This window comes from Cibotium barometz, chromosome 44 (assembly GCF_041138505.1).
Source record: "Cibotium barometz isolate CiBa-2024 chromosome 44, ASM4113850v1, whole genome shotgun sequence".
NCBI lineage: Eukaryota > Viridiplantae > Streptophyta > Polypodiopsida > Cyatheales > Cibotiaceae > Cibotium > Cibotium barometz.
This window is the reverse complement of record NC_141089.1, coordinates 11,060,668-11,078,044: the sequence shown is the minus strand read 5'-3', so window position 1 is coordinate 11,078,044 and position 17,377 is coordinate 11,060,668. Positions and strand designations below refer to the sequence as shown.

The window sequence follows — 17,377 nt, the reverse complement described above, 5'->3', positions numbered from 1 at the left end:
CTTTGAGGCGGACGTTCCAAAACCGCCTAACCGAGCGAGGCCACTATGTGTTTGTGGTGATACCTTTTGGACTCACCAATGCACTGGCGACGTTCAACAAGATGATGCCTTGGGTTTTTTGAGATCTCATTGGCAAATGCGTCTTCATCTTATTAGATGATATCCTTATCTTCTTAGGGACTGCACATGACCATAGGTATAAGAGGAATGGATATTCACGTGACATCAGAAGCCTTTGTGTGGGATAGAAATGATTACATGGTTTATTCTTTGGTGTTTAAAAGATACATCACCATGCATACGAGGTGTTCGTATGGGAAAGTTATAAGAGGCATGGATATCCACATGCCGTCAAAAGCCTTTGTGTGGGATAGAATGATTACAAGGTTTATTCCTTGGTGTTTAACGGATACATTGCCATGCATAAGAGGTGTTCATCTGGGGTTTTTTTAAATACATAATAGCATAAGAAGTATCTATTATCCAGTGAATATACCCTTCAGCAATATCTTGTCAAATTGTGTCATAAAATCCATATGGAATTTTGAGGGTATGAGCATAGAATGAACAAGTGCACATGGTTATTATTGTGTTTGGGCTAGAGAAGAGGAGTTCGAGATATACATCTCTGCGTTTCAAACTTTAAAAACCTGTGAAACGTATTGATGCGAAACGTTTCTACGAAATGTGCGAAACCCTTTCCCAAACGCATTTGGTCCAAATTGAAGGTCACATTGTCCCCCCCCCCCCCCCCGCCCCCCCCCCCCCCCCCCCCCGCCCTTTTTTTGTTTTTGCTTTGGTTGCTCCGCCTGTTGAGCTTGCATTTCGCTGGCGTGTTGCACATCTTCTACAGGCCACAGCCTGCAGCCCACCTGTGCCGGCTGCCTTCTTGCGCCTCTCCTGCAGCGTCGGCTGCCTTGTCCATTGCCCCCTCCTACAGGCTAAGGGCAGCACCTTCTTCTTCCATCGCCTCCTCTTCTCCTTCCTCTTCCTTCTTTTCTCCTTCTTACCCTCTTCTTCTCCTTCTTCCAATTCCTCCCTGTATGTATACACACACACAACACACACACACACACACACACACACACACACACACATACATGTGTGTGTGTGTGTGTGTACACACACACTTTTTTTTTGTGAAAACCACTGTTTCATTATAAATGCAATGTACATTCATAGCTGCCCCAACATGGAGCAGCTACTACGGAAAACTAGAAACAGTGAATAAAACACTTCCAATTGGGCCGTGGAAAGGTCTTCAAGAAAGTGGGCATCTTGGAGAGACTGAAACAAGAAAAATCTGAAAAGGTAAAGACAGCACCGAAGTGTGCCCGAACAACTGAGTGTTGCGGGCATGGTATAAACTCCATAAGGCCCAATAACGGCACCACGAAAAAAAGAGAGCATAATTGAGGGTAGAGGGATATCTACCAGAGAGCCAAAAGTGCCTGCGAAAGGAAAGGCTCGGAAACTGGGCATAGAGAAGAGTTGTCAAGCGAGCCAACAAATCTCGAGCAGTAGGACAAGCCCAGAGAAGATGTAGAACCGTCTCGCGCGGATGTGAACAAGTAGGGCAAACCGAGGAGACAATACGCCGGGCAGCCAGAAGGCACCCACTAGAAGGGCCCCCACTAGACATCGCCGTAGAAAGACTGGCTGCTTGAGGGGAAGCTTACTTTTCCATATACGGTGAAGACATGTTTTCCACCACCCAAGTGGCCTATCCAAATGCCAGAAACAATTGCCATGCTCCTGAATCCATGGTTGTGGAAGAAGAAGATGGTAGGCTTTCCTTGGTAGCCCTCGATCAAACTTACAATCAAGCAGTGGAAGGCGAGAAAACAGGTGAGGGCACCGGCTGTAAAGGCTGTAGTAATTCAACGATAGCATGCCATATAGGCCGGTGATGCATCCCCAGATGAAACCGTGTCCGGGCCTGTGCAAAAGAGTGTGTAGCCATTGTCATCCACATACATTATCCACCGGTGAAATTGCCCAAGCGATGCAGAAAATAAGCCTTACGAGGCTGAAAAAGTGCCAAAGGGGAATCAAAGACACGACTCCACTGTAGACTCTGTTGACAAAGCGAGTTGCTCGGATCCGGAGGGCGGCCAGACCAAGATAAATGTGCCAAAAGCTGCTGCCAATCGGAAATCAGACAGATAGAAAAAGGACAGCTAGGCATGTGGCCTTAAAAATGCCCGAAAATAACATCCGGGATAGTTGGTGTCCAGTGCCCAAATGCTGCTGTCCTGAGAGAGGCAACAAGTGAGAAAGCATGAGTGCCTAGGGTTGACGTTGTTCCAAGAAAACAGGCAAGAGCGTGGCCTTGCGAGCAAGCACATGAACATGTATGTTGAGGATGTTCAAGCCCCCATGCATCTTCGGCGTGCAAACATAACTGCATTTGAGGAAGACGCATTGCCTTACGGTCTGTTTTGGTATGCCAAAGACATTCTGTCGCTCTGGACATAAACTCTTGAATGTCCAAAGAGGACCAAGGAATGAGTGGCATATGAAACTGCACATAAGCCATAATGATGGATTGCTTGCATAAGCTGTTGAAGACGTGACTGAGAATTGCGCAAGAAGAAAAAGGAGTCATCAGCATAAGCCTGGCTAACAAAAGGTGCCCCCCCCATGAATAGCAATGCCATGCAAGCGCTGCTCCGAAACCAAAGCATCCATATATAGCAATAACGGATGAGTGGTGATAGCATATAGCAAGGCATTGAGAGGGCAGCCTTGCCGGACGGAGCAACCCAATGTCCAAGAGGAAGAGAGAGCATCAGCCAACAGGCAACGGGCAGAGCCATCCACATAGAGCCAATGTACCACATGTTGCATGCGACGACCGAACCAACTTATAATCCACTAGCATCACAATAATCGGATGCCAATCCGATAGACATTCACACAACAGTTTTTTCAGGGAGCAAACGCAACAAACCCTTTTTCCATGAGAGAGGCATCACACCAGAAAGCCAGGCATCATTAATTGTGCGCAGTAAAACAAGGCTCAAATCATTCCAAAACTCAGCAAAGAACTCAACTATAAGCCCATCCCATCTTGGGATTTGAAGCGACCCAATCAGGCCAAGGCAGCTGTCAACTCTTCATCAGTAAATGGCATCTCTAACAAATTTGCCTCATCTGCGGAGAGAATAGGATGCACTTGGCGTAAGAACACATCATGTGCTTGTGAGGTGGAGGTTGAGGAGCCAGCAAACAAATCAGAAAAATATTGTTGGAGTCGGATGGACAACACCATCAAGCTACTGCTTATTGTCAGTCCAAGTTCCATCATGTGTTGCACTCCATGAAGGGAATGTATACGTCGGGAAGTGTGGTGGCTTTTGAAAAAAGCATTATAGGAGTAGCAATGCTTTATGACGAGAACGGACTTGCCATTTGTGGAGTTTACGTTTATCATTGTCAGCCAAGCAATGATGTGCGGATTGAAGCAGGATTGCTTAGTAGCAGAAAGGGCATGTTGCTGACTAAGATCTGTAAGCTGCTGCGGTTGAGACTTAGCATTGGCCACCCGAGTTCGTAAGCCTTCCATGTAGCATTTGCCATATTCTCGGATAATATCCTGCATGCCCATGGAAAAACGATCCCATGCCCAGTCGGCATCAACAGAAACGTGCAAAACAAGGCGATCAATGAGTCCATATACCCTGAACTGGAAGCACTGATGTTTGAGATAACTATTATTAACCAACAAGAGCCTCTTGCAAGGCAGTGGCACATCCTACGGTGGGAGACCAAATGCAACATCATATAGACCGGGAAATGTTCCGACGTGCGCATCGAGAAATCCAAGCTCATTGCTCAGGTAAAAGCATCAAACTGCATTGCATTCAATATGTACCATTGGTCCAATCGAGCCCAATAGCTGGTGAGAGCATTGCGATGGAAAGAATAGCCAGTGTGACCCGGCAAAAGATGTAGCCATAAATCACAAGCGTGCAAGGAATCAAGCATACGACCCCAAGCGTGATGTTCCCTTAAGAGCATATGAGACCGTTGCGTACTATTGTCCCACTATTGTCCCCTTGATCAGGTGCATTATTAAAATCCTTGCAAAGAAAAGCATGTCCCATCCAAGCGTAGGCTGTCGAACGGTGCCACATTTCAGCTCGTGTAGCAGAAGTTTGTGAGGCATAAACAGAGGCAAACTCATAAATCTCCCCATTAAGCATACATTGAATGACAAGGAAACGCCATGCGGATCATTGTATGCAACATGTGGCTGCAACTCATGATGTACAAGCATAGCAACACTTGAGAAAGCAGAAGAACCAGCATAGAAAATCCGAAACCCAGCAAAATATCCTTCACAGCCCGCAAAGTAGTGTTGATTGTGCTCCTGCAAACACACTATATGTGGCTTACTGCTATTAATGTAGTCCCACACTAGCCTTCATTTATTTACATGGCAGAGGCCCTGAACATGCCTAGAGGCTGCTCAACATATACCTCCTCCTGCAGGTCACCATTAAGAAACACAGATTTAACATCCATTTGATATACGGGCCATCGTTGAGAAGAAGCAAGGGCAAGAACGGTCCGAATCGTGGTCATCCTTGCTGTTGGTGCAAAGGTATCCTCATAGTCGATGCCCAGCCGCTGAGCATGACCCTTAGCTACCAATCTGGCTTTGTATTTGTCCACCGACCCATCGGACGTATACTTGGTCTTAAAGACCCACTTGACACCAATGATAGACTGTTTCGATGGCCTCGGTACCAACTCCCAAGTGTTATTCTTCTCAATGGCATCTAGTTCCACGTGCATGGCTTTCCTCCAAGTATCCTTTGCAAGGGCTTCCTTGACGGAAGTGGGCTCTTTGTCCCGCATGATACGAGACATCAAAGCATAGTTTACCTGTAAAAGCTCCGTTGAATGACTTTTAACGAACTTTGTGAAATCTTCGAGGTGCGTCCTCTGTGGTCCATACGGAGGGAAGCTTCGTGACACCCGACTCCTGAAGGGTGTCCACCAACCACCTGGGTACTCGAACAGAACGCGGAGCCTCCTGCTGCTGCGGGGGCTCATCTCCAGTTGTAGGCTCAACCTCCTCAACTGACTGAGGTTGTCCAGCTGGAACAATCTACTGGGAATCATCATCAGAATCTTCTGGGTCTCCAAGAAGTGGCGGCTGATCAACATTGGAAACCAGAACATGTTCATCAAAGACTACATCCTTGTTGACAACAACCTCGTTCCTCTCTGGATCATATAAAGTGTATCCCTTGGAAAGAGAGTTATATCCCACAAAGACAAGCTTTTGGGACTTTGAGTCGAGCTTCCCCCTCTGCTTCTTCGGAATGTGAACATATGCATCGCTCCCAAACACACGGAAATGGGAGACATCAGGTTTCCTGCAAAAATATGCCTCAAAGGGAGTCATGTTCGGTACTGAAGTCGTTGGAGAACGGTTGAGGATATGGACAGCTGTAGCCACAGCCTCTCCCCAAAGTGGACGAGGAAGATCACGATGCTCGAGCATTGTCCTTGCCATCTCCACCACAGTCTTGTTCTTACGTTCAACTACTCCATTCTCTGACGGCGAACCTGTATTGGCGAGCTCCCGCTTGATGCCATGTTCCACACAAAATCTCACGAAAGCACTAGAAGAAAATTCTCCTCCTTTGTTAGCCCGAAGAGTCTTAATCTGCAAGCCAGACTCTTTCTCCACCATCACATGCCACTCCTTGAACTGAGCAGAAGCTTGGTCCTTCTGTGAAAGGAAATACACCCATGTGAATCTGGAACAATCATCAACAAGCAGCATAAAGTATAAAGAATGTCCCAAGGATGCTGTTTGCATAGGTCCACACAAGTTAGTGTGTACCAACTCCAAAGGTTTCGAAGCCCGCTTGGAAGCCTGCTTCGGAAAAGATTCCTTGTGCTGCTTACCACGAATGCAAGAACTACAACGTTCTTGCCTGCTGCCAACATCTGGCAAGCCAATCACCATCTGGTCTCGGAAAGCTCCACGCAGCGCATCCACATTTAAGTGGCCAAACCGAAAGTGCCACAAATCACCAATCTAAGAACCTCTCAAAGAGGAAAGTGCAGAGAGTTTGTATATACCATTCTCCACGCTGCCTTCCCAAACAACCTGGCCAGTCTTGCGGTCTCGTAGAGCAACAGAATGCTCCTCAAACTCCACCCGGAAGCCAGTCTTGCACACCTCATGCAGTGACAACAGATGAAAACCAAGTGCGGGGACGTAAAGAACACGAGAGGAATGCTTCCCCTCTCTGCCATCGGGAATGATCTCCATCTGGTCCTCACTGTGTATCGGTATGGTGGAATTGTCGCCAATGAAAATGCGGCCTGGCTGCCGTTTCAGTTCCTGAAAGAAGTCACGGGAAGAAGTCATGTGCTTGGAAGTAGCACTATCAAGAATCCATTCCCGAGTATCCTTTGCGGTGAAGCCAACTGCCTCCTCGCTTGAAGAAGATGAAGCATCTATGTCCAACATCTCCAAGTGCACAAAGATTGGAGTCTTTGCAGCTGAAGCTGAAGAATCAACACTCTTCCCAGTTCGCTTGGGACACTTCCTCCAATAGTGGCCTTTCTCGCCACAATCATTAAAGGTCCTTGCGGCCTTCAATTTCTCTCGATCTGAATCGGGCTTCTTATCATAAGACTTCTCCGATGAAGCCTTCCCTTTGCCCTTGTTGTTGTTATTACGGCCTTTCGACCGTTGGCCAGTTAAGGCCTCAGAACCTCCGCCCTGTGGAGGGTTCGTGAATCGCTCTTCTTGGTCCAAGACCATGGGCACAAGCTCCTCCCATGTGATGGTGCTGAGCCTGCCACTGGTGATCAACGAAGAGTAAAAGGCTGAGAATTGAGAGGGCAAATGTGACAGCAACGTTATGGCCATATCCTTTGACGATATCTCTTTCCCTGTGTGGAGAACTTCCTGCTGAAGAGCGTGCAACTTGTTGACGTGCTCCCGCATCGTTGAAGACTTTGCAGGAGTCATCACCCACATCTGAACTTCCAAGGAGATTCTCTTCATGGGTGATACCCTGTTGTAGAGAGAAGCCAAATGCTGCCAAATACCTCTGGCCAGCATCATATGCTTTATGTGATTGATCACCTGTGGTGTGCAATTGAGGAAGATGAAAGAACGGACTGTGGCATTGATACGATCCCATAAGTGTGCTTGTGCCTCCCTTTCTTTCCGAATAGAGGGTAACTCCCCTTCCTCTAACTCCGGCCGTGGAACCCCAACAACAACAACGAAATCAGCCAAGTCATAGGACTCCAGAACAGATTCCATCTTTACCTTCCATATACTGTAGCTATTCCCCTCCAACGGGCGGTCCACCGGGAACGTGGGGAGTGTCGGGATCTTCACTGGCTTCTCAACCATCTCAAGCAAATCTGCCATCTCAAGGGTTCACAAGGTCTTGTGAAGGGAGGGTGGGTGGGAAAAAAGAAGAACAGGCTGCAAATAGAATGCAAGGTGGCTGTCCAACGGTGATGGCCGCCTTCTACCTGATCTCCAAGTCCCGTACAGTCCAAAACAGTCTCCAATCAGCACCTAAATCAGCAAACCCTCGACGTCCCACTATCTCCAAGCTTCAAGCCACCTGGGGCTTTGATACCATGTCAGAATGCTCAGCGGAAATGAAGACAATTGCTGTAGAGAGCAATATACAGATGCAAGAGAGAGAAGATAGTGTAACTTTGCTATATATACACCAAGAAATCCTAGAGTGCTCAATGACAAGTGTGGGGGGCATGGGGCCATTTTCTATGGCCCCAGGCTGCTGGTCGGCCAGCACTAAAATAGCCGACAGCAGCCCCAAATGCCCACGACCAGCACAGCGTGCAGTCGGCCGGCACAAGGGAGTCAGCCAGGGCTGGACAGCAGTCGGGTATGCAACCATCAGTTGGCCAGGAAATGGAACAGTAGACAGGTAGCAGACAACCTCCCACACGTAGCAAAAAATGGGAGAAATACAGGGAAGTGAGGAAAAATTGGGAAACACCAAAATTGGGTGGGCACACCAACAACAGAGGCCCTGACCTAGTGTACAGACATGAGCTCACTGCTAACAAAAATTTCCCCATTTGAGTTTAAGAAAGACCTCCTAAGAGGGCATACTAGGCATATCAATTTGAAACGCCACATGGGGAGGAGTGGGTTTATCTGTGTCCCACAGCACGCAAAAACGATTGACATTGCCATTCGAACGAGGTGGACATACAACTTTCCCCAGTGCTTCGGCTAAGAACAGTAATGAAGGTCTGCAATACAAAGGCAAGTCCAACACCTCCACCCAAACTGGGCATTTGTGCTTGATAAGATTTTGATAATCCTTGGTTGGCATCCAAGGAAAAATATGCACCAATTGGCGACCATAAAACAAGGGAGAGTTCTCCAAAAGCATTTGCTTGTATTGTGGCTTAGTAAAAATAACCTCATAAAAACCACGGGCAGCTTTGTAACAGCTTGCAGCAAAGCATCCTTTAAGCAAAGACTTAATCCATTGTGCAACATCCCCCACATCAGGCATGCGGCCTGGAAAGAATAGCACAATTGCTTTTTGTGCCAAACTCATTACTGGAGCATACAAGACCTGTCTCAGGATAGAAACACGAAAAGCCGGCTCTGGTTCCATCCCAAGCTTGCTGAATTTCAGAAAACATAGCTATCTCACTGGGGTGATACAAAACTGTCCAGGGAAACTCATCATGGAATACTAAGAACATAGAAACATGAGAGCAGCATCAGCTCGGAGAAGATGGTATACCACTCTCCAAAATATCAAGCATGGGGCTAATGAGTATCGCCGAGAGGTCACCTTAGCTATGTCACGTGGAAAGGTAGCTCGATGGCGGTGGAGCATGTCCTGGATCTGGAGTTGATGAGGTGGTGGTGGCCGACGGCCGGGGGGGCTGGGGGCGTCGGGCACATTGGAGGTAACTCCTCTTGGGCGAGGTAGGTTTGGAGCAGCTCGTAGAGTGTCCACAAGATCCACTGTATCGGTGTCCTCCATCTCCTGGGTCCGGAAGAAACTGGTGATGGTTGGTTGGCGAGGGAGGGGGCGGGGTGGTTGGGACTAAAGCTCTCTCAAGAATGTGTCCCTGTGTCTGTGGAGCTCATGTAGGAAGAGGCCTAGGCAATGCTGGTCTTGGAAGTCAATGATCCTGGAGAGTGGACCAAATCCCTCACGAAATAGACATTGAAACCTCCTATGGATCTCATAGTATACTGGGCAGCAGCATATGTAATGGTCCTCCATCTCAACCTTTGTGTGGCATAATCGACAGATCCTCTCCTCTCTGAGTCTCCGTATGAGCTTCCTAGCTCTGAAGATGCACTAAGCTCTACTTGTCTCCCTTCGGAGGCGATGGGATGAAACCCGTATCTGGCCAATCGCAATCTGCATGGCATGGGACATGTGAACACTCAAGTAGCCCGGCTGCTGGATGAATCCGTCCTCAGTGAGTGTGAGGAAGTTATCTCTGTAGAAGTGCATCTTCGTGGGGAGCTTTGAAGGTGTGATCCATGTGCAATGGGTGTAGAGGCTGAGAAGATCTAACCTGATAACCCAGTTGGTATCCTCGTGAGAGAGCCGGAGAAAAGGGGAGTCCAAACTGTAGTGAAGGGGGGGTAGGCGGTCCATGCGGAGTCCATATATTGAGAACCAAGTGGAAACTAGTGCATACCATACTCCAGAGTGGCCCTCAAGTGCTAGCTGTCTTGAGGACTCCAAGGCAAGCCTTGGGTACTTGTGGGGATCCATGTGACTGATGTGATGGAGGTATGTGACTGTCTGGAAGAGTGCATCCACTACCATGGAGGCTGCAGCAAACTCTGCCTTGATAATTTGGTGTGGGGCTGATGGTTTGTTGTAGATCATACGTGAGAACATCATGACCTGGGGCCTCTCAACTCGTTGCCAATCCTCATCGGATAAATCTGGCCCTAGAAGGCTGCTCCATACGTCAAGGCTGAAAGAATGTGCACAAGCGGAAGAAAATAAACATGAGAGAGAGAAAGATTGCAAGCAAGAACAAGAGCTTTATTAGCTTGAGGTTACAGAGTACAAGAGCGAGCAAATAGGGCAATGTAAGATGATTGAATGAATAAAAGAAAGCAACTCTTTTATACTTGTGCATGAAGCAAGTCGGCTGTAGAAAACAGGCTGACAGGACACGACAGCAAAAGAAGATGCAATATTTTAACACCCCTCTGCATCTTGAAGTGTGCAAAAAAGTCAAAAGAAAACTGATGACGAAGGTGCGACCATGGACACCTCAGCATGGCCAGTACTGAGTACACCTCGGAAAATGCATATGTCAGCTTGTTGTCTTTAGAAAACATAATGCCACTTTAAAGAGCAAAAGAAAATTTGCTTGGCTCCAAACTCGAAGTAGAACTGTGAACACATCACATCTAATTACCTTGAACAAATGAACATGGAACACATCCTGTCCATAGTCTCTGCTGACCAATAGTTCTGGAACTCATCTGAACCATGAAGGAAACTTGGTTGATCCTGGAACTCATCCGGACCATCAAGTGAACTTGCTTGTCTTTATACTTGGAACTCCGACACATGGGTCCCATGCTCCAGATTTAATATAAGAGAGCTTTTGAAAGCCCCCTCTCCCGCCCACAAGCCGTTTTTGGAAGACAGCACGCGGGGGGGATGCCCTTAGGATCAGAGCAGGACACCAGTCATGTTCTCTCCAGTCTGTAAGGCCTTGGGAGAGCTGGGGTTATCACTAGACGAGTCTGTGTCAGTGTCTTGTGACTTGTCTTTGCCCTTCTTTGAAGACTTGCCCTTGTCCTTGGCTTTGCCTTTGTCCTTTGACTAACAATCCTTTTACATGTGGCCTTTCTTTTCACACTTGTAACACCGACTCCGAACTTTCTTTTGCACCATCGCGAGTGCCTGATCAGGTCTTATAGACGATGAAACTTTCAATTTCCCCTGTGAAACTAGGATGGATTTCTCTTCCAAGTTTAGAGTATACAGATCATCAAACTCGAGGGAATGTGTTGTGATCTGAACCCACAAAGCTCGGGAAACCATGTCATAATCTGCAGGAAGCTTGATGAGGAGGAGAGCAGCTAATTGAGAAGAGGTCAGGGCAGTACCCATTGCCACTAATTGGTCATGGATTACCTTAACCTTCATCACAAACGACTGCATGGAAGTCCCTGCTGTAAACACCAGAGAAAAGAGCTGACCCAATAGGTTGACAGACCGCATTGTAGAGTCCCGTGCATATAGGTATGTCAGCTTTCTCCAAACAGAAGCAGCACAATCCAATGTTTGCACTGCGGGGGAGACCTCGAGTGAGATGGCTCGTACAAGTGCAGAGTGAGCTTTTGAGTCTTGATTCTCCCAAGCTGAAAGTTCTGCGAGAAAGGCATCCTCCTGGTCTTGAGTCCACTTCCTAGAGCTGTTAGGGCGTTCGGGCTTTCGTTCGTGGCCTTGAACAATCTCCCAGAGTCCCTTGTGTGTGAACCAGACCTTCATCTGTAGCTTCTAGTGATCATAGTTTGAACCACTGAGCTTGTCCTCTTTGTTCGTGCAAGGGGGACCCATGTCTGCCTCAAAGAAGCTATGTCTCAAACAACCTCTGTAGCTAAGCAATCCACGTGCTCTCTCAAGCACCTTTCCATAGGATCCAACTAGGGACTAGTAGCCCCCTCTGAAGATGCAGGCTGGACAGCAGCAAAAGAAACCCAAAACACACCACCGGGAACCTCCTACCGGAAGGGGGAGGGGATCTTGGAGGGAGAACAGTTGATGTGCCACTTGTTTGATGCACTTACTGAATTTGCAGCTAGAACTCCTCCACTTGCCTCTGCAGAAGAAAACACAGCCTGGGGGCTGGTCGACAGCAGTAGGAGGGCTTGTAGGTCAAAAAACGCAACTAAGGAAGAAAACACAGCCATTGTTTGAACGATCTACAGCCTGGAGAATCTAGGGAAGCAGAAAACGAAGAGAAGCAGATTGTGCAACAGCCAGAGCCTAAGCGAATGATACCATGAAAGAATGTGCACAAGCGGAAGCAAATAAACATGAGAGAGAGAAAGATTGCAAGCAAGAACAAGAGCTTTATTAGCTTGAGGTTACAGAGTACAAGAGCCAGGCTGCCAGCAAATAGGGCAATGTAAGATGATTGATTGAATAAAAGAGAGCAACTCTTATATACTTGGCAGAAAGCACAGTGAAGCGTGGGTCATTGAAAGTGACACCAAGGTAGACATAGTATGAGACAATCTCTACAAGATCCCCTCTATATGTGAAGCTCAATGTGGATGTGAAGGGATGAGAGGTATTGAAGACCATTACCTTGGTTTTACCAAGGTTAACAAAGAGGTCCTGCTGAGCGCAAAAGTCTTGTAAGGCATCCAACTCTCTGAAGCCCCTCGGCTGAGTCTGAGAGGAGGACAATGTCATTTGCATAAAGTAGTATGGGGATCACTATGCCTGCGAGTGTGGGACCAGCCCCGCTTGATCCGTCAATGAAGCTCGAGATCTCATCAATGTAGAGGCCGAAAAGAGTGGGTGATAGAGGGCAGCCCTATTTCACCCTAATAGTGCTGAGGATGGGGGTGATGGTGTTGGTGGACCAAGCGGGTGGAAATCCTTCACAAAGGGCTCTATTGAACATGTAGGCTAGTAGAGGCGCCACGGTATCAGCGGCATGTGAGATGTACTCGGCAATGAGTCCCTCATGATCATGGGCTCGCCCATTGCGTAGTCTACGAATGGCCTTGAGGACCATGCCCTTTGTGAAGAAGGTGGAGGTGGTGGGACGGGGATCTGGTGGTGGGAGTAGGGGTGGCTGATGGGGGATATGATAGAGGGAGCATGCATAGGAGACTGGAGTGCCATGTGTCCGGGCAGGTGATAGGTGTGGGAGGACGATGTTCTCGGAGTTTCCTCTAGGCCTCTTTGCAGTTCGGCCCTAAGAAAAGTCGGTATAACTCATCCTCTTTCTGAGCGTAGAACTCCCGTTTCTTGCGTTGGGTGAGCCGTTGAGAAATCCGTTGCGCTTGGTGCTTCATGATTTGCCCAATCTGAAGACAGGAGCTTGTGGCCCGGCATTCGTCATCATACCAATAGTTCTGGGGCATGGAATCGCAAGGTGGCTTGGCGGTAGACCGCCGCGTGCAGATGTAAGAAGTGGTGGCGGATGAGCTCGTGACCAAAAAGGACGTGAGTGTAATGTGAGATGGGGGGTGGTGGCAGAGGGACGGGTGGTGTGCAGGTAAGAGTGAAAGAGAGGTAGCAAGGTTGTCACGGTACGAAAATACGATACTGTACGATACGATACCGTACGGGAATTTTTGGTACGATATGAAATTTTCGGATACCGTACGATAAAATATGGTTTTTATTTTTTACACTTACAACCTATGGAGCTTCAAGCTTGAATGTGAGGGAAGGTTGGGAGGGGAGGAGTCTACAATGCTTGAGGAACCAGAACATGGATATGTGTCTCTCCCGGTTGGATCTCCCGATTGTCTCCAAAAAAGAACCTGGATGGGTAATGCAATACCAAAGGTCTCCCAGTGTAGCGTTTATGACTAAGGGACCGTCCTTGCACAAATACGAGGAGTGCATCTAGGGTGATAATGTTAGGGACTCCTCTCTAGATCAAAATGGCCATGTCCAAATCTTCTCCCTCGTACATAACTTGAGAATCTAATTGTCTAGCCTACCTATACCAGGGATCCCCAAGTGATGTAGCAAGATTCTCTCATCCTACCAATCAAGTGTACACTACCAGTCTACCTCGCCAGATTTTTTAGGTTTCTCAACAACCCCATATGGAATACTGAGTGGACGCAAAAGTTGCGAAGTATTGCGAGCATTTGGGATCTTCGTAAAGCAAGGTTTCTATATTTTTTTTAAGCATTTGGAAAAAAAATTTCAAGGAAAAATGGTTTTTTTTTTGGGGGGGGGGGAACCTAAAAATACCGTACGATATCGTACGGTATCGTACCACTCGTACCGTACCGTACGAACCTGTTCGTACGCGAACGAGAAACAACTATGAGAGGTAGGCATGGTCAGCTTCAAAGGGGGGTGGCGGGATGGAGAAGTCGGGGAGAAGGTGTGCCAAAGCCGGAGATCCCATAAGGTAGTCCATGGTGCTAGTACCTCCTGAGTGAGGGAAGGAGGTGAGGGTGTCGGAGGAGGGCCATCGAGACATCCTGTTATAGATAATGAGACCATGTGCAGCTCCCAGCTCTAAGAAATATCTCCCATTCACTGTGACCTCCTCATGGTCCTATGATGATCTCTACAGCCCTGTGTCAGTGATGCCCAGATTCTGAAGTCTGAGGGGGGGAGAGAGATTTCAAAACCTTCGGTTTTTTAGTGAGGGACAAAACCTTTCCAAAAAGAACCTTCAAAAGCTTGAAAGTTTCAAAAGCCTCGAAACGTGATCTCAAACTTTGGCGAACCACTACTTTGAGACCTTTGAAATGCCAACGGTTTGGGGTGAGTTGACAAAAATTCTATTTTGTTCATTAAGTTAGGTTTCTTTTCTTGTCAAAAATTCTGGGCACATTCATATGTGCTTGACTATGTTATCTAAACTGCTGCAGAACATGGTTGGTAAGTTTGTAGCCTTACAACTGCATGAGAGTATTTTTTTACTCCCCATATGACAAACTGTTTATGGTTTGAAGCAGTTATTTTTGCATTCTAGCTAAGTGTGATCTTTTGGATAGATCTTAATGGCAGCAGGAGATACATTCAGAGCTGCAGCTAGTGAGCAACTTGAAGTTTGGGCTGAGAGGACGGGATCACAAATTGTTGTATCTGAGAAAGATAAAGGGAGACCTGTACCAGGTATTATTCCTCATGTGTTTTGCAAACTGCTTCTTTCCCCCTATATCCTTGTCTGGACTTTTAAATACTCTTTTCATTTGCATGAATACATGATTATGATGATCCTTATGTGAACAGTTTTGCTGGAGGCAATTCGAAAAGGAGTTGGAGAAGGCTATGATCTTGTGCTCTGTGATACTTCTGGACGTAAGCTCTTTGTATTATCATACCACAAGTTTTTGAACTTCTGAGCAGTCAAGGGAAGATCTCTGACAGGCGTGTAGACCAGTAAACTCAGTGAGAATTTGCTAATGTTTTTGTTGATACGCACAGTACTCCTGAAGCATGTCCAGTGATACACTTTGAATGGCATGACATAAGTAGCACTGTAAAATTAGAATAAAATCAAACAAAAGAGACTATAGATTTAAATATGCCCACAGGGGATCCACAACACATGAACATTTGGTCTTAATTGTGTGTAGAGGTATCTTTATATAGATATGATGCCCTATCATGTCCTTTTCTGACTGCGACTATAGATATATTGCAAAAGATAAATGCTAAGGTGAAGGTTTATGAACAAATCCTATGGAGGTCAAACAGAAGTAACAAAGGTACTGGCTGGTCTAAAAGAGTGTGAAGACACCAGAATGAGAATTCCGCAGCAGTTTGGGCTATGAAACGTGATCAAGATGGCTTGAAAAAGTGCCTGAAATGAGCCATCATAATGTTACATGTCTTGTATTGATGGGATTCTCCTAGGGATGGGTGTGTAAACTGGGAATTTGGAGGGCTTAACCAATGCTTGAGGTGGCCAATGTGAAAATGAAAGGCCTAGGGGGACACACACAGGCATTAATTGTATGAAGGTGGTAAGTCCCTAAAGGGGGGTTCAGCCTTAAGAGTATGATTGGCCACATAGAATGCCACGTGCACACACCAATGTGTGCCATGTGGACATAGTCAGCAGCCTTAAGCGCAAGATTAGAGGCCGGATAGGCACCATTCACAAGGCATAGGAGCTGTCTGGTCACTCCAAGGCCAGGTGTGGAGTCGGTCGGCAATTGGCTAGTGATAGTGCCAACTATGGGATTGTGACTGGCTGGCTAGCCACAGCCAACCCTAGACCAGCTGACCAGCCCTACAAATGCATATAAATAGGAGGCTAAGCTTAGTCTTAGGTGTTCAACAGCAGCAGTGGAATTGCTAGGATCAGCGGTTTGCAGCCATAACTGTTAACGAAGGGGCACGTGAAAGTGACAAAATTGGAGAACTACTTGTAGCAAACTCACTTAATTAATAATCACGAATAATGAAAGAAAGTAGGATTCAGAGAAAAGAGAAATGAGACCTCACTAAGAGGGGAACATGCCTCTCCCTCTTTGCAGGAATTTATCGAATCGAACCATGGGCGCAAAGTGCTTGAATCTTTACAATAGATGAGAAATGTGTCATCCAAATGAAGAGGGAGTGCTCCAATTTATAGGTTAGAGGCTTCAATACTCTAGAGTGGAAAGAGTGAGCTCCAAATGACAAGTGGCTACTATAATTGACAAGTGTTAAGCTAAATTGACAAGTGTAAGGTGAAATGACAAGTGTAGGGACACTTGTCTCATCCTAGATGCCACATGTCCTATTCTAGATATCACATGTCTTAATTTAAAAGATGATTCTTCCATAACCTTCTATGCTAAAAATATCCTAACTCATAAAGAATTTGACAAAGGTGCTTTAGTAACTTTTGATCCTTGCAAAAATCTAGAGGTTTTGACTCAAACAGAATTTCCATTAGAGTTTGCCAAAAATAGCAATTCTCCTAGATTCTAGGAGTTGCATGCGTTAGGTCCAGGAAGGCTTCGTTTTAAAGATTCATGGTTCGTTGTAAAGATTCATGGTTTGTTCAAATGATTTGAGCATCTGGTTTCACCTTCGAAACCACTCATCACTCATCTGGGCGTTCTGGTCGGTGTGAGTATTTTAGGATAATCCTTGAAATACTCCTCTGGCGTCCATTTAGCGTCCATATGAGAATCGTTTTGGAACTTAAAGAGGAATTCTCTAATAATGTTCCTTCCTTTCTTCCTAACCATGTGAAAGATAATTTGTTCTGGTTGGAATATCTCTTCCTGTTCATCCACTTCCGGTGGTTCCTCCATAATAGGCTCCGTTGGAGGTAGTCTTGCATAGGGCTTTAAAAGGTTAACATGGAAGGCATTATGAATCCTCCAATGCTGTGGAAGTTGCAACTTGCAACAAACATCATTAATCTTTTTGTTGACTTGAAAGGTCCATAGTTCCTAGCGGCTAATTTAGGAATGTGATGCTCTTTTTCTTTGGATTTCCTGAGTCTGGTTTTATCAAACTTTAAGCAAACCCAATCTCCTTTCTCAAAAGTACGAGTTCTTCTATGCTTATCAGTTGCTTTCTTCTGTTTGGCTTGAGACCTTTGTATTACTCTTGTGACCTGAGCAAAAGCTATATCTATATCTCTCATGAACTCATTGGCGTGTAAAATTTCTTCTTTGGTTCTA

The 17,377-nt window shown here is 46.5% G+C and overlaps 1 protein-coding gene across 2 annotated transcripts in view; it reads left to right on the top strand.

Moving 5' to 3' along the window:
- CPFTSY (signal recognition particle receptor protein, chloroplast (FTSY)) overlaps positions 1–17,377 on the top strand; it is a 64,485-nt gene that overhangs the window by 32,520 nt on the left and 14,588 nt on the right. For both annotated transcript variants that reach the window (XM_086782232.1, XM_086782233.1), the window contains exons 6-7: positions 14,744–14,864; positions 14,982–15,050. In XM_086782232.1, coding sequence (XP_086638358.1) covers positions 14,744–14,864; positions 14,982–15,050 — 190 coding nt within the window. The remainder of the gene's footprint in view (positions 1–14,743; positions 14,865–14,981; positions 15,051–17,377) is intronic.